This window comes from Thermobia domestica, chromosome 9 (assembly GCF_964235325.1).
Source record: "Thermobia domestica chromosome 9, izTheDome1.hap1.1, whole genome shotgun sequence".
In the NCBI taxonomy this organism is placed as follows: Eukaryota; Metazoa; Arthropoda; class Insecta; order Zygentoma; family Lepismatidae; genus Thermobia; species Thermobia domestica.
In genome coordinates, this window is record NC_137462.1 from 141721258 (window position 1) to 141747732 (window position 26475).

Consider the following 26475-nt stretch of genomic DNA (forward strand, 5'->3'; position numbering starts at 1 on the left):
AAATAGTGCCTCGGTCACAAGTTTAGTAGGCTACGAATGTAATGATTGCGCGCAAGCAATCATTACATTCGTAGCCTACTAAACTTGTGACCGAGGCACTATTTTAACGTAAGTGGTTGAGATAAAGAAGAAAGAAGCACTTGTTGGCAACACTGACCGAACACAAATAAGCAATATGGCTGATAATCAAACCGGGAAACTTCAATCTGGTAAGAAATTATAAAATATTTGTGTTTTATGGGTATCATAATTAGATTTAGACGTGCTTCTGGTTACAAAAAACAGAGTTGAGTTATTTCATCAAGCAGTTGCGAGAGTGATCAAATCCAATATTAGTAAGGCGTAGACCAAAGTTCCAGAACTTTTCAATGTGTCTTGCATGAAGTTGTAACATAAGAGATAGATGGGGAATTAAAAGAACAGGCTTGTGTATAGCCCGCTCCCCCCAGTTCTTTGTCACCGGAACTGGAAGAGTCACTGCTACTACTCTACTACTACTACTACTACTACTACTGCTGCTGCTGCTAATACTACTACTACTACTATTACTACTACTACTACTACTACTACTACTACTACTACTACTGCTACTACTACTACTACTACTACTACTACTACTACTTATATCGAGAACAGAACCCAACCAACCCCTGCGGGGCTTCTAACCCGTTCCTACTACTACTACTATTGCTACTAACTACCACTACTACTACTACTACAATTGCTACTTACTACTTCTACTACTACTACTACTACTACTACTACTACTACTACTACTTATACTAAAAGAGCTTCCTTACCACAAGATTTACATCTTAAATCTTTATAACATGCGATTCCGATTCATTATGAACTAGTATGAATCGTTAGAATCACTATGATTCGTTAAAAATCACTGGGGGGAGCGGGCTATACTCAATCCAAAGAACAGTTCAAAATATTACGGAAGTCATAACAACTGTTTGGATATAGTATACTTAAGACCGTCTGAGTTCCAGAAGAAGCTGGACGCTCATACTTTTAGGGATTATTCATTGAGTATCTACGAACTTAGAAAGGGGGTAACAAACCCACTTTCATTTACTTATCCACTGATACGAAAATAAAAAAGAACGTACCTATTTGCCCTTGTACTTTATATGCTATAGCGCATTACATTATATGCAACAAGGATTTTGGTCTGCATCATGATATAAATTTAAAAATATTTAACATTTTTCGAATCGAAATCAACAAAATTTATTCTAGAAAGTAAAAATAGAATGTTAAGCACATATAATGAAGACAACGCAGTGATTTAATTTGGTAACGTATAAATATATAATATGAAGTATCCTCGCGCACGGAAGACAGGGGGTTCTCATGTATACTATTACCAACTGTTTTTTCTGTCGTATTTTAACGTGCTAAGAAAGTCATGTAAACTTTAATTTGTTTACATCATTTGTTACGGATAATACTTGACAATGTTCGTTTGGCCATTCTGGCTTACGTGGAGAGCTCATATTGGTACAATTGAAATAGGGATCCACACACAAAAAAAGGGTTATAGTTAAGGAGCCGTACTTCCCATTTAGGGAAGGACGAGAAACGCCATACTTTCAGGCATTATTTATTGACTATCTAGGATGTTAAAAAGTAAGTAATAGACTGAGTTCTTGCCCTTGTACTTAGGGTGTTTAGGTAGTGCAACAGTAAGATGTATCCTCGTGCATGGGAGATGAGAAGTAGCTGTTCTTAACTATTACCTTCAATTGAATCGTTCAATGACCCGATTCATAAAGAACGGGTTCCTGGCCTTCAACTATAAAATGGAAATAATAGAAGAATCAGTACATTTCATAGTTCAAGGGCAGGAACCGGTTCTTTATGAATCGGTTCATTGAACGATTCAATTGAATGAAATGCCTATAGGAAACTCTTGCCATTTTCATTATATCGACTGTTTGATCCTTCAACAATCATTTTTAGTAGGCCTATATGAACTTGCATTCCTCGGTGCTGATTTATTTTAAGGGGCTTAAGTTTACGAAGACTACTGTATATAATAAAAACAGCAAGGTTCTGGAGCACAGGCTCACCAGCCAGAGGCCTTACTGCTGTTTCGCCGGACGAATTTGAAAATCGAAAAAAGTACCAAAATGTACTGCATTCGGTTATATTTGGTTGGATTGCATTACGTCACGTTATTAGGCGTGTAGTTTTACTATACAGATTCATAATATAAGTAGTAGTAGGAACGGGATAGATGCCCCGCAGGGTTTAGTTGGGTTCTGTTCTCGACATGCAATGGGCAAATTAAAGACTTTGATCCATAGATTGTAAAAGGGGCAAGAAAGTTTTTTCTTGCCCCTTTTACAATCTATGGATCCGTATAGTAAAGCAAGTGTACCTCCGCGAAATAGTCTATCCGCCTCCACATACAGTGCCACTTATGACATCAAAAACAACCTAAAGATACAACCTTTTTCTTAACTTTTACTATTCCCCTTACCTAACTTTCACTCATTCTTCCTCACAAACTTAAATAAATTCTCCAATTGAGCCGGTAAATTTCCTAAAATTGGTCCGGCGATACAGCAGTTAACCCCTTAAATAAAAGGATGTTTTCCAATTATTTACATTACAAAATAACTGATGGGGAGGGGGCGGAGCCCTCCACACATCCCACTCAATGCAAGTGGAATTTTGGTTAATTAATAATTTCAGATAATTTATATTTTGTCGTAACTCACCCAACTTGCCCTAAAAGTGCAAGAGTAATAAGAAACATCAATAACATCAGAGAATACAAAATGGGTTCACTCGAGCAGACGGTTCTACCAAATAGAAAACTTACAGGTAAAATACAATGTAAAGCATTTTACTTGAAGGAATGAGTGTGTGAATACAAGTAGTTACTGTCTACATAGCATATTGAAATTGATTTTGAGTGATAGTGAGAGTATTGTGTCTGCAATCTTCCACTATCCATGTTTATGCCTCCCTACGCACCCCATCGCTGCCACTCGTGCCTACCTGCTAGGCTCCTGCCCTGACTCGGTTAGATAGCATTAGTGCATTTTTATTGGCCACCTATCACAAGTTGGTCCGCCTTTTATGCACTTAATTTTTATGACATACGTTCACACTGTATGTGTCCTAAGCCCTCCTGAAGTCGATCTGTAAGTAGTAATAGAGCTCTGCTCTTAGTAGTAATAGAGCATGCTCTACTAAAAGAAATACAAAGCTCTAAACTAATCTGAAAATGTAAGAAATGTGTTAAAATTTGGTAGAACCGTCTGCTCGAGTAATGCCCGCATGGGTTAATTAATAATTTCATATAATTTATTTTGTCGAAATTTGCTCTAATAGAATAAAAGTAACCAGGAATATCAGTAACATCAGACGATACAAAATATACCCATTGGAAACGAGTGAATTTCAAGGAACACCACACTGTGTAATATATATATATATATATATATATATATATATATATATACAAACACAATAGAATCAGGATAGAATACTAATACAAACTATAAAATGAAAACAGAACGTACGATGTGTAAAGCAGTATATAGATATTTCGTCAGGTTCACTCAATACAAAAACATACCACATCATCTACCACCAAGGCGCTAATGAACAATTCAACATCTATTCCGAAGACGAAAACGAAACAATTGAATTTCAAATAAAATAAAAAGCAAACTAAAATAAAATTTATGCAAGGAAAACCAAAGAAATAAAAAAAAAACTTCATTTATCTAAAATTATAATTAATTACAACATTACTACTACTTTATGTATAAAACAATAAACCTACATATCAATAGAATGGTTAAGTAAATAAACATATCCAAAAACTGGAAGAAAATAAAGACAAAAAAGAATAAGGAACCGAAACAAGGTGTGTATTTTATAAAGGGAAACCTGTGTTGTAGAAAAAAGAAGAAAACACTAACTTGAACTGTATTGCTACTAAAAAGGATAAATGCTATGATAATCGTATGAAGGGAATAGTACGCGGTTGCGTCCTTAGGGAGCAGGTGTGTCAGCGGCGGTGGGTATATACATAGATAAGAATGGCGGAAAAATGTATATGGGTCATTTCATGTCAAATCAATTGGTTCTACCACAGCTTTTTTCCTATGTTTGGTTAAAGGGTTTCAGCCTTATCTTCGAAAAAAAGTGGTAAAAAATCACTTATTTCTGTTTGTATTAGGTTAGGAGTAACTATCATATTCCCTTACGTGTGCTTCCGGTAAGTACATATTGGGTCTTATGAATAAAGTTGAGCAGGATGAGTTTACTCCAATTTTGGAGAGTTTACTCCTTTTTGTATAACGTTGAGAAAGTTCTTGGAGAGGTCACTCAGCGTCTGAGCAAGGAGTCAGCACTATTGTGATAGCTCTATTTTCGTATGAATAAAACTGAGTTCTCTCTCACACTTCGGAGTATTCTCTCCAAAAATCTTGTGTTACCTTATTTGCTGACTCAAGCCGTGGTGTGAAGGCGTTTTGTGGAAATGGTTGTATGCAACAGTGACAGAAAATATACAAGGAGCGCAGAAACACTTTCGAAGTGGACTATAAAACTGTCCATCGCTTTGATAAAGAAATCGTGGAGTGGTTAAGTAATTATTTCCTACGTGAATCAAACGAAACTACAGGCGGCTCGAACTTACTAACGAACAGAGAAGGGGATTTTTTTTTAATGGACACTTAGGTGATCCAGGTTTTCAAAGCGGAATAGGGAAGAATATAGGTATGGACCAGAGTACTGTGTTATACATTTTCAAAAGTTCTAGGGAAAATAGTAGAGAAGGCCCCCTGATGGATAAAGTTTCCATCAACCTGCACAGCAGACAGCAATAAATTAATGGCCAGCAGTATAATTTTTCAATTGCTATAGGAGTCCATCGATTGCATATACGTGGAAACGCCATTGCTCCTTGGCTTTTAACTCCTTTCCGCAATCCAGTTCCAACAGAAAAAAAATTCGACAACTAATTAACCAGGGAACACATTATGAGAAAGATGCTTCAGCCATGTGAAGCAACGATTCTCTATTCTGGAATATTGTCAACCAGCAAACAGCGGTGATTCTAGCCGGTTTTGTCCTGCATTATGTGGCTAAATATCTGAAAGATGGGGATTTTGACATTGTTGAGAGAGAGTTTGAAGAAGAGGACGCCATTATGAAGCAACGCAGGTTCGAATGCCGTTAACGGTGGACATGCTGTCAGAATTTCTATGGCTTTCCCTAGTCCTACAATATGAATTAAGAATAGTGCTTTCAACAGAAACTCTGTCCACTTCTTCTTTCTTCTTATGCTACGGAAAATTTAAACTTTGATGTTACTCCTAACACCATATATTTTCTTTTATTTTCTGTAATTCATTGAAATATAGACAAGATTTTAAAAATAGAAAGTATGTATACAGAGTTTGTTTCCGTTCTATGGTGATGATTTCAAACTGCACTTAACCTTAAAAGAAACCATGTCGCCACCATGGAGAATGCTTTATTTGGTAACTCTGCATCTGGGCAATTGCCCAACAGCGAAGTTTCCACTGTAGGAGACTAGCACGTATGACAAGCCGCAACCGCTCCTTCTGACAGGCTTTCCATACGACGAGCCCTTCAACGATGTAGGGTCTCCCGTGAGATAAGGCTTGTTTCAGGAGTCCGAAGGCGCAAAAGTCTATCGGTGTCTCATCAGGGTACCTCACAGGAATGTCTGTGAATGGAATGGCACGAATTCCAGTTTCTGATGCCATTTGTTGGAGGAAGAGGCGGGTTGAGCGAAATGTGTGACTTGACGCCTTGTCTTGATGTACCCACACATGATTCTTGTCCCTCACGTGGAGATGGGGGATGTCATGGCGATAAACGGGTGTTAGGACGTTAGCTTGATAATATTCCGAATTCACCGTCGTATTTTTGGCTACACGATGTATGGTCAGCTTGCTCTGGTACGAGTATGTAGCAATGATCATAAAACCTGTGCCAAGACTGTCCTTGCATTTAGTGAACTATCTTTGAAAGTCCTTCGCATCTGTCGATCGATAAAAAAAACTGCACTTGGCTTGTGACAGTCGTCCAGATAAACATATATCTCATCCAGTGTTACAACAGACTTCCAGTTTTCACTGGCCAGGTACCGCTTACACATCTTTCGGCAGTTGATGCGACATTCCTGGATTTGTTTTGGCAAGAGCTTATGAACACACCCCTTCCGTCTCTTTACCAACCTCAAATCGCGGTGAATGATGGTGTGCACTTTTTTCAGTGCTGTCTGTAGTCTGTTCGCGATACTCCTCTGTGTGGGTGGATTCTCCCTGTGATCAGAGCGCCGACTTCCCGAATTCTAACTTGTGTGCGGCTAGTGACAGGCCGAGGATTGGCCTGTTTCCGTCCCACAGGAATCATTCCACGCTTCCCCTTACCTGTCCCTTTCAACACCCGTGATATGCCATTTTTGGATACATTGTATCCATGCTCGTTGCAAAGTTTGATAATGGCACTATAACTGTAGTTCACATCGGAGAAGGCCGTTATATAGCCCTCCCAATAAGCACTTACTTTTTACGGCATTTGTCCCGCTATGCACCTACCACACTTGTCATGCTTAGTTAATGGTCCAAGGTTCCCCCACGACTGGCAGCTTCCTTCTCTTCACGCTTGGTGGTGCTGCGCAAGTTTCGTCACCATAGATCGGAAACAACCTCTGTATTTATAGTTGTTGATCTTTATAGAATCCATGCATAAAATATGCGAAGTCCCATCTGGATACCGGTTTCAGTTAAATTCATCCGCATTTAGATTACATATCATCATTATCGTAGGTATTCCGCCATTATTGGCAGGTCACTTGCCGCAACTGAGAAGCTTCCATGCTTCACGATCTTCCACTAAACTGTTCATCTTCCCGTACGATTTTTCTATTTTGATTGTACCTCAGTTGTAGCCTTCCTCTCTTTCCTATCACCACACCCTTTATCACGTCCCTTGTGATACAGTTTCTCTTCTTAGTTATATCTAAAACTGTTCTTTTCTCCCCCACCATTTCTAACCCTCTCATTCGTTTTCCATTCGACTCAACTAATTCCCTCCATATTTCGAAAGCTTCTAGTGGTTTTTCATCATTTTTGCGTAATGCCCGTGTTTTTGTTTCATACAGTACAATAGCCCACACGAAGCATTTTACGAGTCTTTTTCTCAGCTCTATATTCAAGATCCCATAAAATTACTTTTCTTCTTCCTAAAGGCTTCTTTCGCCATTCCTATCCTTGCTTTTATTCACGTTCGCACTTCATATCAGTATTAATATCACGTGAAGGAGAAAACTTACTCAATAGGTATTGTGTATAATATTCTTTAATTGCAATAAATATTAAAATATGCAATAATAAAATACGCTTCATTGTTTGAGCTCCTCCGTGGCTAAGCGGTCAGCGTACGTGCCTTTGGCGTGGGAGACCAGGGTTCGATTCCCGGCGAGAACACACGTAGTTCGAATTCCACGTTAATCAGTAGGTCCCATTTCATATAGCCTCGTTACTGAAAGGGACGTTAAACTCAGAATCAACTCGCCTCAGCTTCATTGTTTGTATATTTTTATTTGTAAGTAATTTATGCATATTTTAATGTCTACGTAGTGTTCTGTAGATGATCGAAGACTAAAAGCTTTTGTTTTACTTTCAGAATCATTAATTGACTTGGAGAGCTTACTTAGCTCTGAGAAATTAGATAGAGCCTCTCCAGAATTGTGGCCAGAACAAAGTAAGTATTGAATATTTAATGTAGCAACAGTAATTCTTACCTCTGTGTCAGGAGTGTATTATGAAGTCTTATTAAAGTGTTTATCAGAAATTAAAATTAAAATGAGAGAGACTAGAATGAAAATTACACAAGTAATAATGATTTTTTTTAATTGTGAAAAACAATCAATGGCATTATGTTGTGAAGAGAATAATGATCAAGTGTCTTCTGCTTCAATAGGTGGATTGAATCACTTTGGACTTATTGCACGAAAAGTTCTCCAGACATGTTCTGACGATAAGTCGTGATTTGTACTAGGCGTCCAAATCATGTTATCTCTCTCTTAGCTTGGATTATTTTCTATGTGCTTATCTCGAGTCTCAGGTATGAGAATAAGCCAAAAACAAGTCGTGAACTAAAAGAGAACATTGGACTCGTTATTGCAAAATTACTGCATAATACGTGTGCGAAAGTGATGCAAAATAGAATTCTTCCATCCACCAAAGCAGAGGAGGAAATTTGAACATTTACTTTAAAAACCATTGATTGCTATGCACTTTAAAATTTTTATCACTTGTAGTTGTCATTCTATCTCATTTTAAGTTATGACGTTCTTATTCGTAAACTGATTATTTCCATTGCTATTACCGTGCAATCTCTGATTTTGCTAGAATTAAATATTGTTAGAAAATATGTAGAATAGATTATAATATAGGAACAAAAGTTACACTCGGTAAAATTCGACTGATGTGGAAGTAAAATTGAACATGTAAACTAAAATAGGAGGGAGTTAAGTTTGCATTATTTGAAGACTGGTATTTTACATCTTATTTGTAGGGACAGAAGCTGAATGAAAGTTTGTGTGTATATATGTGTAATTAAATGTCTTTTTTGATAACCATTAAAACGTACTATCTAGAAACTCTCAATGGTATTATTATTATTAGTATAATAATAATAATAAAGAAACTTACTATTAGCTACATTAATGATCGTTGACTGAAATTACTTATCAGGTATCCAAAAAAGTTTATTGGAGTTTGCGTCTCTTAACTCTTTAGGATTTATGGTATATTTATATACCATGGCGTAGTATCGTCTTTGAGCGCTTATTTAGATTCTATGACATGTATTTAATCCTTTTTTTTATTTTATTTTTTTATTGGTCAAGTCAAGGACGGACCAAAGAACACCCCAAATGCGTTTTAGAACCGGATACTCAACTTGGCGGAAAGGCTTGACTTTTGTTTCTTACGGCAAATTTCAAAAAAATTTCACGCCTTTAGTTTTCAAGATATCAGATTGAAATTTCGCATACGGATTGCGTGTACCTTTGGTTTTAAGATTTCTACATGAAACCAGGGTTGGGTCCGAGAGGCGCAAGTGTTTCAAGGGGGTGATTTTTTCAGAAAAATTTCCGTTTTTTCCCGATTTTCCTGTTCAGATGTATGATACGGACATGTGAATGGTACCGTTGGAAACTGCTCGTTATACTTAAAAAATGGCGTTTGAAACATGACTCTAGGTCAAATAGTAATGATGCAGTATATTTTTGAAGTATATATATATATATACATACACAAGGTGTTAATGAACTATACTGACCCTGTAGGAGGTAATTCCTCACATCAAAAAAAGAGAAAAAGTTCATATGGACCTATGGCGAAAAGTGCATGGTTTCACAGCTAGGGCTGTCCAAAATCGCGAAAAAGCCAAATTTTAAGAGGCCTTATTTCGAATTCGAGAAACTGTGGATGGTGATCCTTATTAGCGTAAAGGAAGCCACGCATACACGATTCAGAATTACATAATTCGTCAATTTGCAATAGGTGTACAGAGTATTCCCTACAGAGTGTAATTCTCAGATATGCTCTCAATAGAGTTTTCAGATATGCCCTGATTTCAAGGAGGATCTAAAGTAGGAAGGAAGTAAGCCGTGACAACAATGGATATCCAGTGCTTCGGAGGGAAGTCGGAAGTGTTAGGATTTGGTAGCTCCATGTTCCTTTGTGTTCCAAATAACGTGTGATGCGATGTATTTCGTAAGGTATATTTTACGTTTTCTTCATTTATAAACATGAAAAAAAAAAAAAAACATTGCAGCAACATCGTTTTTCCGAGTACGAGAGACCGTGCTGCTGACGATCCTTAATACTTCTGACATCGCGCAAAAGGATTCCGTGTTCACTGCTATCAAGGCTTATCGTTTGCCTACTTAGGACCTATCATAAAGTCAGAGCATATCTCAAAATTCGGATGATAGCGTGTCTGAGAATTTCACCCTGAATGGAATACTCTATTCACCCATAGAACATTGATGAAATATGCATTTTTGGATTGCGTATGCATGACTTTCTTTACGCTGATAAGGACCACCATCCACAGTTTCTCGAATTCGAAATAGGGCATCTTGAAATTTGGCTTTTTCGCGATTTTGGACAGCCCTAGCTCTGAAACTATGCACTTTTCCCCACAGGTCCATATGAACTTTTTCTCTTATTTTGATGTAAGGAATCACCTCTTAAAGTTTGTCGGTATAGTTCATTAACACCCTGTGTATATATAGACTTACCTTAGTTTTCAAGAAGATTGAAATTTTGCACACACATTATTTACATAACTTTTTTTTTTTTAATTCGTATCCCTACGTGAACCGAGGCCCGGGCCAGAGGAGTGCAAAAATTTCGAAATATTTTTCGAAAAATATCTCTGTTTTTTCCCATTTCGGTGTATAATATGGACGAGCGAGTGGTACCGTTGGAAAATATACTCTGTCGTGAAAAAAACGAGGTGTGAACCATGATCCTACGATAAATAATAAGGGAGCAGTAGCTGTTTGAGTGAAAGTCGAAAATTTACCTCAAAAAGTGGAAATCCTGAAAAAGATTAACATAATGGAATGGAAGTAGGCCTACTTGCAAAATACATAATAGTTCTTATCAGTAGCAATCAATTGTCTCCAACTCTCAGTCAGACCATGAATTCTACGGTTGTAGGACTCAGCGGAACATGAATTAACGAAATCTAGTACGTCACCTCCTGAAAGATTCAAACCCATTCCACAGGTGGTTCAAGTAAAACAAATGGTAATCAGACGCTGCAGTGTTGGGAATATGATGATGCGTTAGCGTCTCCTAACCAAGTCGTGATGATGCCACGGGTGACCTTAGCAATGTGTGTGCGCATATTCCTAAACTGCAGTTCAGAAGCACTGGCTCCATGGTTTTCAATTTTTTGTACATATATTTCCAATTGCTGCAAGTAATCGTCCTCATTAGTCTAGTGTGCTTTTGGTGCACGAGGTCCTGGGTTCGTTTTCCGAGGAGAGATTAGGAGTTTCCAGGTCCCACTGTAAATTGTAGGTCTTGTGCTATATAGCCTATCTGGTGATATAGGACGTAAATACAAATCAATCAGTTGATAGAGTACAGTGTTGCGTTGACCCACCTGACCAGGTGGCAGTAATTCGCAATGCAGGATATCCTGAGTATCCATCAAACAGAACATAACGTTCTGTTAATGGATTGGTGATTTTGGTGTTTGAAATCGGGTTCATGTTGTACTAGCCAATGATTGCGGCGAGGTGCGTTATCGTAAATAACACATCGTCCCACTGTATACCGTTTCTCAAGTTGGAGCTATTGGAGATTGATTTCTTCATTGCAATTGAATATTTTCTCTTATGTTACATTCTTAGCTTTATCGGCCCAATTACCAATGACTCCTCTGTTGCTCGTGAATTTCTGGATTGTGGTTCGTACTGAAGAGACTCGTAGCCATTGCTACTTGATTCAATAGGATGCATAATAAATTTACTAAAATTTTTTACTTACTCAAAAACACACTTTTATTTATACAACTGTATACGTTTTGACAAATTGTTATTGCCGTTAGAAAACTTCTATTGTTTGACGATCTACATTACCGTTTATTGCCATTTTTCGGTATCCATAATTTGTGTACTTCCAGTAGTCTTTAATTAAATTCTCTTTGTATCTGTAAGACTTTTCTTTGCACTAACCGGTATCTTGAAAAGCTGGCGATTTGTAATTAATGAAATTTTACTTCGAAATTCTTACTGTTTTTTCGCTTGTAGGAGGAGCGTTCATTTCAATCTTGGACTTTTTAATAAAAAGACGTCTCTGATTGACTTGAACAAGGAATGTTATATGTTTTTTCAAAATAGTATTAATGATGAATCTAATCTTATGTATTATAGGTCAGATTTTTCTGACATCGCTGGAATTTTGTATTTCATGGAATTAGGAAAAAGAACCTGTGCTGAGAATGATGACACAGTTGTGTAAATAAAAGAATTGTTTTTTAAGTAAAATAAATAATAAGTATTCATAGCCATCTTTGAACTTGTCAAATCACTGTTATACTGTCTGTTTATCACATCCCTACCGAATACCAGACATATCTTCTGCCTGTTTCAGTAACGTTTGTTCCAAATGTAAATCGTAAAGCATACACCTAAGTGACATTGGGATTCTTGGTTTGATCTTTTAATCTGCTTTCACAGACGTTTTCACATAATTGTAATGACAACAACAAGCAGGCTACGTAAGGATACAAAATATTCTTTTGTAGCTGGAAACGAAAGGTGTAGGCAGCGCGTTTAGTACTATCACGTAGAAATTTGATAACTTTATTTTTGGGTACCTAATAATGCTACAAAAAGCGTGTCTTAATCTAAAAATTGTGTTTCAGTTCCTGGAGTGTCCGAATTCGCCTCTCTTGGAAACACACCAAATGATTCTCCTCAGCCATGGGCTCAAGGTTTGGATAATGAAGATATTAATTTATTGCATCGTAAGTATTTCATAATATGAAGCTTTTTATTTCTTTCTGTCTTTTTCTTTCTACGTAATATGTACGTTCAGAATCATGATAAGTTTTAAGATCTACGTACCCAGGAAACATGGTATGTAGTGAATTTTGAGATCATACATAGAGAAAGTTAAAAAGAACGTTAGAGTTGGTAAGAATTAAGTTGTTTGTTATGGAAGTCAGAACTTCAAACGCAACGTCTCAATCTTCTAATATGATGCATCTATATATTCTTCGTGTTTTAATTATTGCAGATTATTTCGTCATCTACAATGGGTTTCTGAGAGCTCCAGTATAGTTAAATGATATTTAGCCTACTGTGCTAGGGACCCTGGTATAATTTTTCAGTTTAAGCTCATGTCGTTTTGCTTCTCATGTTGGGCTGTAGATCCACGTTTCTTATAGCATCGGTGCTCAAAAATAAAGCTAAGCTGTAAAACAATATCAACAGCAACAGTTGTGTAATTCGTGAGGCATTCATCTGGAATATTTATGAATATTTTAAATGGTGTACTTCCCCAGTCGATTGTGGCAGTAACTATAAACACTATCACGCACAAAAAAGTGGGTTTAGATAGAGAACATTTGTGACGATAACAGAAAAGGTTTGGTCGAAGATTGTGTTGTGTTCCGTGTGTCCATATTCGACTAAATAAAATTTTGAACGTTGCATAACTAACCGTATTTATTTATACATCTAGAGAAAGAAGGGGTTAGGTATGATTTCTATAGAACATTTAATGCAGAACAGTGGGCGCATTCAATAGGTATCAAAGTCGATAGTATTGATAAAATATATAGAATAGATATTATACGTGGTGCACGCATGAAGTATGAAAACGTTATAATAAGCAATGCCACTGATACCATAAATAAATCTACTTATCCACAGAATGTACAATTTTATATGAACAGCTCATCACTAGAGAGAAGTAAAGTATGAAGTAAAATATAAGAGAATGTAAAAATTAAAAGTCCAAAATATGAAAAAATATGAAGATTTAATTATATAATTTCTGAGACTAGTTTATCAAAATACTCCTCGCTTGCAACATCGCTCAGTCAACGGTTAGATTTCGTGGCGAAAGAAGTCTAGACATTCATGTGGAGAATGCACATTGCACCGCCCGATTATCAGCGAAAGTCTTCCGTCCCAAGAAGTGCTCGAGATGCCGAAAAATATGGTAGTCAGTGGGAGAGACGTCAGAGAATACGGTGGATTAGGAAGTGTTTCATGCTGCAGTTCATTGAGAGTCTGCAGTGTTCTTTGAGCGACTTTTGCGCGTACTCTGTCGTGGAACATACACTATATTTTTTGACAATTTCTGGATACTTGCAGACAATGTTGCTGTGCATTCCATGATCATTAGCACGGAATCCACAGTGATATTTTTGCAGTGTAACGATCCGCAGTGATATTTTCGCTTCGACGGAGAAAGACTTGAATAAATACCAAAACATAATCATATCATGAATATCTTTCAAAACTATTCCAAACTTTGATCAGCCATTGGTTTGGCCGTTTATGAAAGTCGTTGCACATCCAATTTTTCATCAAAAGTGACAATCTGATGTAGGAAAATTTACCAGCTATTACTTACACTCAGAAGTGCACACCTCGAGACGTCGATTTTTGTTGGCCATTGTCAATTCATGTAGCATCCACTTGTTCAACTGTTTCACCTTACCGATTGCACGGAGCCTGTGAACGAACAGTTGCATGGTGTGTGCCTAACTCATCTGTAATGGCAGGAACACTTTTCTGAGATATTCCTGAGGAGCTCTTATAAATTTGATATCGGATATCGGTCGCTCCCCACGGATCTCATTTTGCAATGCTGTGTCATCGGAACGAAATTTAATGGGGAATGGTGCATTCATTCGCTATTCCTGGCCCAAGTACACTGTTAATGTTTTGCTGTGCAGAACAGTAGCGTAGCCAGGATGTGTGTTTGGGGGGGGGCCCAAGTGCTGTTATAGGTACATATGGAAAAATTACAAACAAGAAAATATATAAACATAAAAATATATAAAAAATTACAAACATCAAAGTACCAAAGTACATTGTCGGACCTCTTTGGGGGGGGCCCGGCCCCTCCGGGCCCCCCCCCTTCCCTACGCCACTGGTGCAGAATATTCCACTTTCAGGTCGTAAAGAAAAATCACTCACAATTCTGTGTTCTCCGTAGTGCACTTTCATATTACTCTATTCAATAACTCGCTTTTACCTGTTATCTGAGTATTCCAGCCTGTTTGCTGAACATGTACATAGTTTGTGACGTTAAAAGTGTGACTTTATTCCATCCCTAGATTATATTGCTGACGTGTTTTCACCATTGTCAAAGCAGACATTTCACTCGCACCAACCATATAAAGGAAAACGTCTCTCCTACGACCCTCTAATAAATTAACGTTTTCACATTTCGTGCGATACTCTAATAAACGGACAGATTCACATATTTTTTTAATTGTAACACATGATTTTTGGACTAGAGATGCTAGAGTGTACACTATAATATGTTACAAATAATACATGTGTATTACACATGATCCTACACGTAATATTTACAACGCTAAATTCATATATTTTGCACATGTAAATACTCTACTCATTCGATTACCCAAACGTATGAACGACTACTTTCTTTCAAATTTGAAACAAAGGTATGATTACTTTGTCTCACAACTTCGCCGAACTTCAATAGGAGGGCTTCTAACCTACAACCGAGCCAGTCTTTTTGGAGTATTCGGGTGCATCGGTATCATGAGGTGAATTAATCTCATGAATTTTGTCGAACTTAGGGAACAGGGTGTCACAGTAGAAAACGATAAAAAAAAAAAGTATGTTATGTCACAATTTGGCAGGGCAAGAACGTATGGCTCTCCTGTTCATCACTGGCGTCTCCAGATGTGGGCAATAGAAGCGTCTAAAAAGAGATTGACCTAGACAATTTCAAAGCTTCGATTACTTTTACGTACTCTTCGTCAGAAGACATAAGGTTTCGTTGAGGAAGTAAACAAATAAATATATAACTGACGGGAGTGTGGACAAAGAAAATGTTCAGAACTAGTGTTGTAAAATTTCCGGAAATTTTGAACCTGTTGGTAAAAAACTGTTTGTTTTTTTTTCGTTTCTCTGGGAAAATTGGAAAAAAAATAAAAAAATCTTTGTATTAGGTAAATTTTAGTAGTAATTGAACCATTTTTTTTTCGAACGGTGAAAATGTAAGTTGACAAATTTCATTATTGCGAATATAAAAAGAAAAGAAGAGGAAGAAGCTGTTTCACTTTAGTTTTAGGTTCTAAATGACAGAAGTCATTATATAAAAAATGTGGACTGTATTTGAAATGATGTTACACATTTTCTTCAGTTTTACACAAAAAATGATTCAGTGCCACCACAAGCCCGCAGTTGAGGCCTTGCACAGCGCCATCGAACACACACTTCCTTCTTTTCAGTGTTAACAGATCTTATGTTTTAATAATAACTAACTTAAACAAAAAGTTACTAAAATACATAAAACCCAACAGAAGCTCTCGAAAATAAAACTATTGCAATTATTCTTGTAAATTAGTAATCTACACTTATTTTCGTTATGTGCTTTTCAGTCGTTTATTCGTGGATGTGCATTAATTACAGAACTTCTACAGTTACATACCATCAAGAAGCGTTTCTGTTGCAACTGAGGTCTCTTGAATGAAACTGAGTTCTTAATATGTTCTTTGATCTGGTGAAGTTTTGTTAATTTTAACCAAATTATTCCTTAAAAGAAAGAGCAGTAGGTAAATTTTACTAATACTCATGCACTAAAACACGTATAATTAGTATTATATAATATTCTAATATAAAGTTCTATATACGCGCCTTTGGCGTGGAAGACCCGGGTTCGATTCCCGGCGGGAGCCCACGTGGTTCGGATTCCACGTTAATCAGTAGGTCCACGTCTCATATAGCCTCGCTGCTGAAACGGACATTAAACTCAAAATCAATTAATCAATTAAAGTTCTATATAAACTTTATGTACAAAATCCTGTATGAAAACAAATATCTGTTTTCTAGTGCGACAAATTTTATATAAAGATGAAAGTGACTATATTTGTAACTTAATAATTCATGAACAACCCGACCGACCTCAATCGAATTTTCAACATATATGGGGTTCGGGATGATTTTTATCATTTCAATTTGAAGATGCAACTTGAGGGAAGAAAAGGGGAAGATATATCGAAGATGACCAATATTAGTGTGGAATCCATAATTTTCGGGGTCGCTGAGATGAATAGACATTTCCTATTCCGTTTAAATCCAAATTCAGCCCCGCAACTTGGAGGAGGGAGAAATATATATAAAAATTATTGAAAATTACCGATATCAGTGTCGAATCCATAGTTTTCGGGGTCGCTGAGATGAACTGTGATACTTTCGGCCGTTTAAACCCAAATTCAGCTCTGCAAATTGGGGAGGGTATATATATATATATATATATATATATTAGGGCGGAGCGAAAAATCACTTTTTTATATATCTAAAACGCAATAGTGCGGAAAAGTTGTCAATTGATGTTGATAGAATACTGTAAAAATTTCATAGCTGAGATCGAATATCTTCGGGTGGTGAATCGCCAAAGATTTTGTGTCTTTATAGGATATGCAAACCCGCCGCACACACCAATCTTTTGTGTTTCTACGGAAAATGAACAAAAGTATTACCTACATTTCTTAACTTAAGTAATATATAAAATTTAAGAAATATTTTCTACATGATTTAGACACATTTGGAATCACACAATAGCCAATTTGATCAAAATAACAATCTACTTAATACAAAATACATATTTTTTTCTGCACCTCTCTGCTTGTGTCAGTGAAACAATACAGGACCCACGACGAGGACATGGGTGCAGGTCGGGTCCCTCCCAAGCCCACCCTACCATCCATTCACGTATGATCAAAAATAGATCTTTGGTTCTTTGCATAGCATAGTTTGCCTTTGTTTCTACTTTTGGGTTTACGAATCGGGATTTTAGTTTAAATCTTATAAAACCATCTTTGCCACAAACTGCTGCATATGCTTCTGTTACAAGTTTCACGCAGCGTTCTGTACTCTTAATGTGACAAGAATATTTCAAGGCTCGTTTTACGCCTGGATGTTCACGGTTATTACTGTAGATTTCAAGTTCTTTGTTGTAAAACAAGACGACGCTGGAGGATGCGTCACTTCAACTGATTCCCAATTAATAAGGTTAATAAGGTCTCTGTAATCGTTTGCATTGAAATTGAGCTCCGGTTTTTTTTTTTTTTTTTTTTTTTTTTTTTTTTTTTTTACATGTGACTCATTGTCTACTTTAGCTGGCCTTCCTCGTTTTGTCTTCCTACTGTTACTACTGTCATTATCTCTACTCTTCTCGTTCCTAGCCTTTTCCCTTGCGTTGACTATCTTTCCCCATGCCTCTTTTCCGACGTGAAGTCTTTCATAGTCAACCATAGAAAGCAATATATTCTCCGGGTGTGCGAAATAACAGTTATTTTGAACTACTTCTTGAACCAATTGCCGTTCCTTTTGTGGCATGTATCTTGAAGAAGTTCTCATTAGTCAAGCATATTTAGCTCCACCTTTACAAGTAGAGTATCTTTTTACTGAAAATCAGCGACTTCCAGTTTCTTTCCTGCATAGAGTTTGATCTTTAAGACCATCAAAGTACAAGCTTCTAAGAACCTTTCCTTTGGCCATTAGCACTTCCTTTTGTTGTATCTTTTCCCTTCCTGGCCGGATTTTTAAGCGGTCTATAATCATCTTCGATAAATTTTTCTGATTCTTTGGATAATTTTTTTCCAAAAGATTGCAATTTTGTTGTTGCTATCAAAGCAGTTACACGATCAGATGTTCCAAATCGGTCTGCCAGCATAATGAGAGGTCTAAGAACATATCGTTGCTGCTTGCTTCTTTTTTTCTCTAATATCCTGTTGTTTCGCAAAGTAATCAACACTTGACTCACCGCCATCAGAAGATGATGTCTGGAGTTCATTAGAAGTACTCGTTCGTGATATGTAAGAAGACTGTTGGCGGGTGGTCTCTCGTGATTTCGTTTTAGTCGTACGATTAGTTTTAAAGTCTCATCGTAGTCAACTCCCTCTATTCTGCCTACTCGTATTGTTCTCTGATCTTGCAGAAATGTCCACTCCTTCCTAGGTACTTTCTTTCTCAATTCACATGAGCACATGGAAAGTTCGTGACATTTACAGAAACATATATCAAAGAACTTCGTGTAATCTTGTTTAAATATATTAATTTTTTCTGGAAACTAGCAAAAGTTTTTGTTTTCTTCTTAGATTTGACAAACTTCGTATATACCTTTTGTACAGGGCAAGCAGAAGTTGAATTATACGTTCTAACGACACAGTAGGGATGGAAGCCTTGTCCTGAACAGATTTCACACACTGAGCAACGTCTCTCGCCACCCTCTTAACAGATGGATCATACCCTTTCTCACACTTTTCAAGCTCTACCAATCGAAAATAATGCTTCATTACACCTAATTTTATGAGCAACGGTACACCTGAAAGCTCAGCTGAATGTCTAGACACGGCGTAAGTCGTTCTTAATCTTATACTTATTTTCGGCATGGTTAGAGTTTCAATATTGATATAAAATACAGATCTCACACACATTACATAAAGTTTCATTTACAGTACACAAACAAACTGTTTATACACTTACTAACAACATACAACGAAATAAACACTGAAATGCAATGTTTACACCTTGAAAAGATCGTCTTTCACACTCGAACAAAGTTATCGAATACTAACGTTGTTTCTTTTTAATACTGCTACTATTACTTGGACTAGTCCAAATTGAATTCTTACGCAGGGGAGGAAGGAAAGCTGTATAAAGCAGTATGAGAATATTTTTATAGGAAAAAGTGTTGAGGGAAAAATTATAATGAACAATGAACACATTTATTGGCGTGTTAATTCAATGCTAGAACCTTATATGAAACCACAAGTACATTACACCATATACAATACTTTGGTTTGCTAAAATGGGCTATTTTATGGTTCCAAATCTGCCAAAATCATCTAGAAATTATTCCTTTTATTTTATAAACTCCTTTTATTCCTTTTATTTTATATGTTTAAGTTAAGAAATATAAGTAATACTCTTGTTCATTTACAGTAGAAACACAAAAGAGTGGTGTCTACGGCGGGTTTGCATACCCTATAAAGACTTTTTTTTTTTTTTTTTTGCGCGATTCACCACCGTAAGATATTTGGTTTCAGCGACGAAATTTTTACAGTATTTTATTAATATCAATTGACAACTTTTCGTCACTATTGCGTTTTCGATATATAAAAAAGTTGGTCACTATTGCGTTTTCGATATGTAAAAAAGTGATTTTTCGTCGAAAGCGCAGCTATGCGTGCGCACGGGATTACCCAAGGGAACGGATGGATTTCCGGACATGCTGTAAAGGAAAGAAGATTCACACGTTGTTAATTCCGTGCGTACACGTAGCTGCGTTTTCAAACATGCATATTTTAGTAGCGTAGGTATGACTCTCTAAGTGACTTTGTAACCGCACTCTCTACGATGTATTGTTTTTAAGTTGTTGGCCTCTGAAGTTCATATTCCCACTCTTTCGATACTCTGTCACTTCTAAACGAGACGGAATTTCCCACATGTTCACTAGAACTTTTTTTTCCTTCTTTTTAGACGTACTATCACCCGTCCAAGTTTGTCCACGTAGTTACCGTTCACCCTATATATATATATAATTATTATCGAAAATGGCCGTTGTTAGGTTGAATCCATAGTTTTGGGGTCACTGAAATGAACAGCCGTTTAAATTCAATTCAGCCCCCTTAGTACTCCTAAGGGGGATGGTGACATGCAAAGATAATTGAAAATGACCGATATTAGTGTCGAATTCATAATTTTGGGGGTTCATAAGTTGATTGGTGACAATTTTGTAACCTTTATGTCCAGTGAAGCGTATTCTCCCTGTACTAAGATCGGGTATTCTGCTAGTCTGTAATAATAACGAGCGGAAGTTTCATATATTCAACCCTGCAATATATTTCTCGCTGGTGAAATTTAATTACCTATGCGGTGTATGTGTAAATAAGATCATATCTCTTTTTGAGTTATTCGAAAAATATACAAATAATAGAGGGATTTAAAATTAGAGCCTTTCTATTTCAAGTGTGCCCTCCAAAGAATGAGAAACATTCTTCGGCCTCACCCCGCCGACGTCCTCTGAAGAAATCTCCCTTTTGCTTTGGGGGAAAGAACCTTCTCCGCATCCAACTATTGAAGGATCTCGGCCACAGCAACTTGTCTGTTCTCTTTCGAGGGAGGTATGAGGAACACACATCCACAGCAACGTCAGCAAGGGCATACTTGAAATAGAAAAGGCTCTAGCATCAGGCGAAGAAATAGTTTTTAAAGTATATTTTCCGGTTTTTGCCAATATTTCCGAACAAAAGATTTTTTTTAATGGGTTCAAAATTTTCGGAAATTTTACATAGCACAAGGAATATATCTCTATAAAATATATGTTTGATTGCCCCATTACTTTAACACTTATTTATTAGCTGCCATCAAGCGGGAACTTCAGAAGATTGCTTAAGATAATTTAAATGTGTCTATATTAATTAATCCAACTAGGATTATATTTTAGTTTCCTTTGTAGGCTAACTCCATTCTATCACGGTCAGTGATGAAAATTTTCCGATTCATAAAAACATACTCCACTTATTCCTACATCGTTCTTTAGCCGTCATGTGAGGTGGAAAATTTTCTTCTATGTTTTTCCGGAAAATTTTCCATTCTTAACAAATATCAGTGATCAAGTAACAGTTCTTCAGTATTCATTAAATTGATTGAAATCGTGTATAGAAATGTTAAAAAGTGAAGATCATTTAAAGAATCTGAAAAATTTTCATGGATCAGACAATTTTCAGTACTATGTAGAAACAAGTGCAACAAATTTTCATGAATCGAAATATTTTCTGTCTTGTATGGAAAAATTGAAGAACTTTTTATGAGTCGAAAAATTTTCATCATTTTGAAGCAAAAAGTGAAACAACTTTTTGTGAATCGGAAAGTGTTATTGCTCTGTAGAAACAAGTGAAAGAAATTTTCATGAATTGGAAAATTTTGACACGATGTAGAAACAAGTGGAAAAATTTTTCATAATCCGGACAATTTTGGATATTATGTATAGTGATGTTTGGTGGAAAATTTTCCGCTATATTTAACTGCACATTTAGCTATAAAATTCAATTCTTGTGGAGGAAAGTTAGACAGCAACAAATTGTCATTTTCCAATTAGCTTTCGGAAACCAGAAAATTTTCTAATATTTGAAGTTGAGAAGTAAAAATATACAGTGTTTCTCTCTCTCTCTCTCTCTCTCTCTCTGTGTGTGTGTGTGTGTGTGTGTGTGTGTGTGTGTGTGTGTGTGTGTGTGTGCGTGCGCGCGCGCGCAGGGAACGTACATCGAGTTCGTAGAGAACAAATATCCCATTCCAATATTTAAAATGTAACAAGAAATTGAAAAGAAACCTTTGTGAATTTATCAATTTCAAAAACAGAAAATTCCACTATTTCTCCACATGTAGACCTGCCTATGTAATGAGATAAATACATAAAAGTTCCTTATGAAGACTATTTTTGTAACAGAAAATAAGAAAAAATAATTTTATTCGTGTTTAACACTCGTAAATCATAATTTCAATATTGGAATTTTGTATGAACAACATCTTAGAGCAGATATTTGTATTGTAAAACTACCATTATTATGTATAAAAATATATTAGAAATAATGACGATTCGATAGAACAAGTACATATATATATAATATAAAGAAATATGTTTTTATTTTGTAAATTAAAATGAAATTACTTGTTGCTTTTAGAACGCAGCGCTAATAGTGCAGCATTTTATGTTTCTTTTATTATTTTATTGGAAGAACGACTACACAAATCAGCTTCCTTATTAGTTATATTTCACTTTCTCTTCTGAATGAATATATGAATAAATAAATGTTTATTTCCAGAAAATGGTCAGTATTTGCTTTCATGAGTTACTTAAACTCAAATTTTGGGTAGTCAAAAATTTACAGTAGGCACTTATATTATATATACTTATTTATAAATGTTGCAGTATGTAAATCTATAAAAGTAGTAAAGCTATGAGAAAACCGTCTTATGCGAATTAAACTGATGAAATCTAATATTGTAAGATCAAAGGTGGATTCTGAGGGAAGAACGCATTGAAGTTTTTGAAACATTCTTGAAATGAAGAATCATTAGATTTTCACTTCATGAAACTTTTTAAGACAATATTTATTACCAATAAATTTCAAGCTTAAACAACGATATAGGAATAAGTGTAGTATGTTTTTATGAATCGGAAAATATTCATGACTTTTAATATATTGAAATTTTAAATAATAGAATGGGATATTTGTACTCTACGAACTCGATGTATGTTCTCTGCACTTTGCATACAAACACACACAGAGAGAGAGAGAAAGAAAGAGAAAGAGAGATAGGAGTTGAATTGAGTTGATTTTGAGTTTAACGTCCCTTTCAGCAGCGAGACTATATAAGACGGGACAAACTGATTAACGTGAAATCCGAACTACATGAGCTCCCGCTGGGAATCGAAGCCAGGTCTTCCATGCTAAAGGCGCGTATGCTAACTGCTTAGCAACGAAGGAGCTCGCAGAGGAAGAGAGAGAGAGAGGGAGAGAGAAACACTGTGTAAAATTTTACTTCCCAACTTAAAATATTAGAAACTTTTCCGGTTCCCGAAAGCTAATTGGAAAATTATAATTTGTTGCTGACTAACTTTCCTCTACAGAAATTCAATTTTGTAGCTCTATGTACAGTTAAATATAGTGGAAAAATTTCCATTTAACATCACTATACATAATGTCCAAAATTGTCCGGCTTATGAAAAGTTTTTTCCACTTGTTTCTACATCGTGATGAAAATTTTCCGATCTATGAAAATTCCTTTCACTTGTTTCTACAGAGCAATAAAACTTTCCGATTCACAAAAAGATTTTACTCTTTGCTTCAAAATGATGAAAATTTTCTGACTAATGAAAAATTGTTTAACTTGTTCCTACATAGTACTGAAAATTGTCTGAGCCATGAGAATTTTCAGATTCTTTAAACGATCTTTCCCTTTTTAACATTTCTATACATGAATTCAACCAATTTTATGATTGCTGAGGAATTGTTACTTGATTACTGATATTTTTTTAGAACGGAAAATTTTCCACCTCACATCACTAATCACGGTGCTAACTTAAAGCAACTTTCGGTTTCAATATTGATCTACATAGAGCAAAATTGATAAGACTGAGAAACTTTTTTTAGGGGAAAGAAATCGATTTAGCATTTTAAGAATAGATACTATCTTCTCTCTTAATCATCTATTCAAACCGGAAGTGGCAGAATTCGACAGGTTCCGGTTTAATGTTGGTTGCTATGTACCGGTATAAAAATAGTAATATATAGCGAGAAGTGGTTTTTTTGCAATCAATTAAGCGTCATTTGAACATTACATTTGCACTCGAATGTCTGGAAAAACAGAAGGTGTTAAAAAAAATACTACCACTTCCAGTTTCAGTATTGAGATATGCTATACAAACAAAACTTCTTCACATTGTGTACACGTGATACTGTTACTTGTTCATTGAATTGGTTACACGAAAAATACGAAGCATAGGTTCAAATTTCATTGCTGTTTTCTCTTTATTGTGTAAATCTATATTAGAAACTAACCTAAATACATCCTAAACGTCATTTTATTTTTTTGTTTGTTTTTACATACATTATTTCATAAATGTCTAAAAAAATATTTTAGAAATAAAACTACGACTCTTGTATTTTACTTTTAAAAAAACGTCCTTTTTTTTAAAAAAAAAAAGACATATCATTATTTTTCTATTTACAACTCTAGATCGGAACCCAGTAAAAAGTGTTTTACTAAGATATGGCTCTAGGTGCGCACGCCAACTGCAATTGTTTGCCCGCTATTTACAAGGTCTTGTTTTGAACCACGCATTTAATCATCGAATGTGGTAGCTATTCCTCTCAGTTTCATTAGACGTAAATGTGCAGTGTACGCTGCAGCAACGACTTTTCCTTGTGAAGAATTACTGGATTTCGAATTCAGTTACAGTTACACAAAGGGCATATCAGAGGGAAATTGGTGTTCACATTCCGTTCTCCCCTCCTCCAGTGAAATGAACACAGTACTGTTAGCACACAAGTTAGAAGCAACTAGATCTCTTACGAGTGAAAGCAGCAAGCATCACCCGTCTTCATTGCCGGCGGTTGCTGATGATGTTAAGGTTTCACTTGAACGATCACCTTAAAAATCATTAAGGCGTCTGCTTCAGGAGAATGAATACTTGTACTGTATGTGCATGTGAGCTGTGATAAAAAGCTCACTTAAAGATATTTAGGATAACCGCTGTCCAACAGTTGGAGGAAACCAGATAAGGAGAAATGTGTGTGAAATACTACCATTGGATTCAGTGCATCGTGAGAAATCTTGCCATACTGAAAATTATTGTTCGCAGATTATGCTTAGTTCCATTTATGTGCCTACGTCACACACACACAACGCATACGAACTACCGAAAATCCACACACTAGTCAGGAAGCTATGCATCTATTGAATATAGTAGTTTGGTGCACAGTATCTGCACAGATACTATTGGATTAAATATTTTTCGAGGGAGATGTTGACATTGTAGAGTACTAACGCATTTTCATGGAGTTTGTTGAGCAACTGAATGACACAGCTGATTTCGAGGTGTTATTTTAAAGACGGAGTAATTTCCAAGATTTGGCCACACCCGACGACAATATCCTCTTGGTTTACTTGAAAGATAAAGTAAAGTCCAAGTGCCATCAAACATTGCATAATTTCCTATTTGAAGAAGAGCATTACACTGGAGATCTATGATGGTGACAGGATAATCAAGGAAGGAACATAAAATGATCTGTTCAGTTGCGTGTTCAGGAGCCAGGTGGGCACAACCAATTGCAGACATTACAAATCAGCCACAGATACTTTTCATTTTATGTGCATTGTTTTGATGACGCACGATTATGCTCTGAGGCTAAGGGAAACTGTGATTTATGAAATGGTGGAATGAACAAAGAGGGATAAATGGTAGAATCTAAGAAAACCCTCTCGCCCAATTGACGGGAACAGTGATTGAATCAGAAATCCTACTCCAGATGTGAGATCTCTACCACTGAACCACCGTGGCCCCCAGAAATTTGTTCATGTCATTCATGTGGGAATTAATTAAATGTGTTAGTTTTACGTGAATTGCCCTAGATGAAGCATTCCAATAAGGAATAGAATACGCAACCTCGAAATAAAATAGTTCCATTTTATATTTGTACATGTTGGGTAAAATATAATGCAATTACTAACATTTTATCTTGAAGATACTTCAGTGATTAGCTTTAGATTACTGTAATTTTTAGAAGAATTCTTTGCTTAGTAATTCTTTCTTCTTTCAGAATTTGGAAGCCTTACAGCTGCTGGATTGATCGCAGAGGTGAAAAAATTACATGATGTGGCATATCAGTTGGGACTAGAGGAATCGAAGGAAATGACACGTGGCAAATACTTGAATATTTTTACAAAAAGAAGGCGATAAGACTGAAATTATTTGCATATGGTTAAGTTATGTATATAATGGATTGATTCATTAATTTCCCAGTTTGTCATATGTAATCAGTTACTTTTTTAAAAGAAATTAAATAAATGGGTTTGTAAATAATATGTTGTAATTTTGTTTGTAGTTTTGAATAAATTATTTACATATATATTACAAGATTGAATTTTTT

The 26475-nt window shown here is 36.0% G+C and overlaps 1 protein-coding gene across 1 annotated transcript; it reads left to right on the forward strand.

The window, feature by feature from the left end:
- Positions 1-88: 88 nt before the first annotated feature.
- Positions 89-26464, forward strand: lin-52 (DREAM core complex component lin-52). Its single transcript, XM_081771918.1, has 4 exons — positions 89-209; positions 7696-7773; positions 12466-12567; positions 26146-26464. Exons 1-4 carry the CDS (start codon positions 176-178, stop codon positions 26283-26285), a joined length of 354 nt encoding a protein of 117 aa, XP_081628044.1. The 5' UTR covers positions 89-175; the 3' UTR covers positions 26286-26464.
- The last annotated feature ends 11 nt before the right edge of the window (positions 26465-26475 follow it).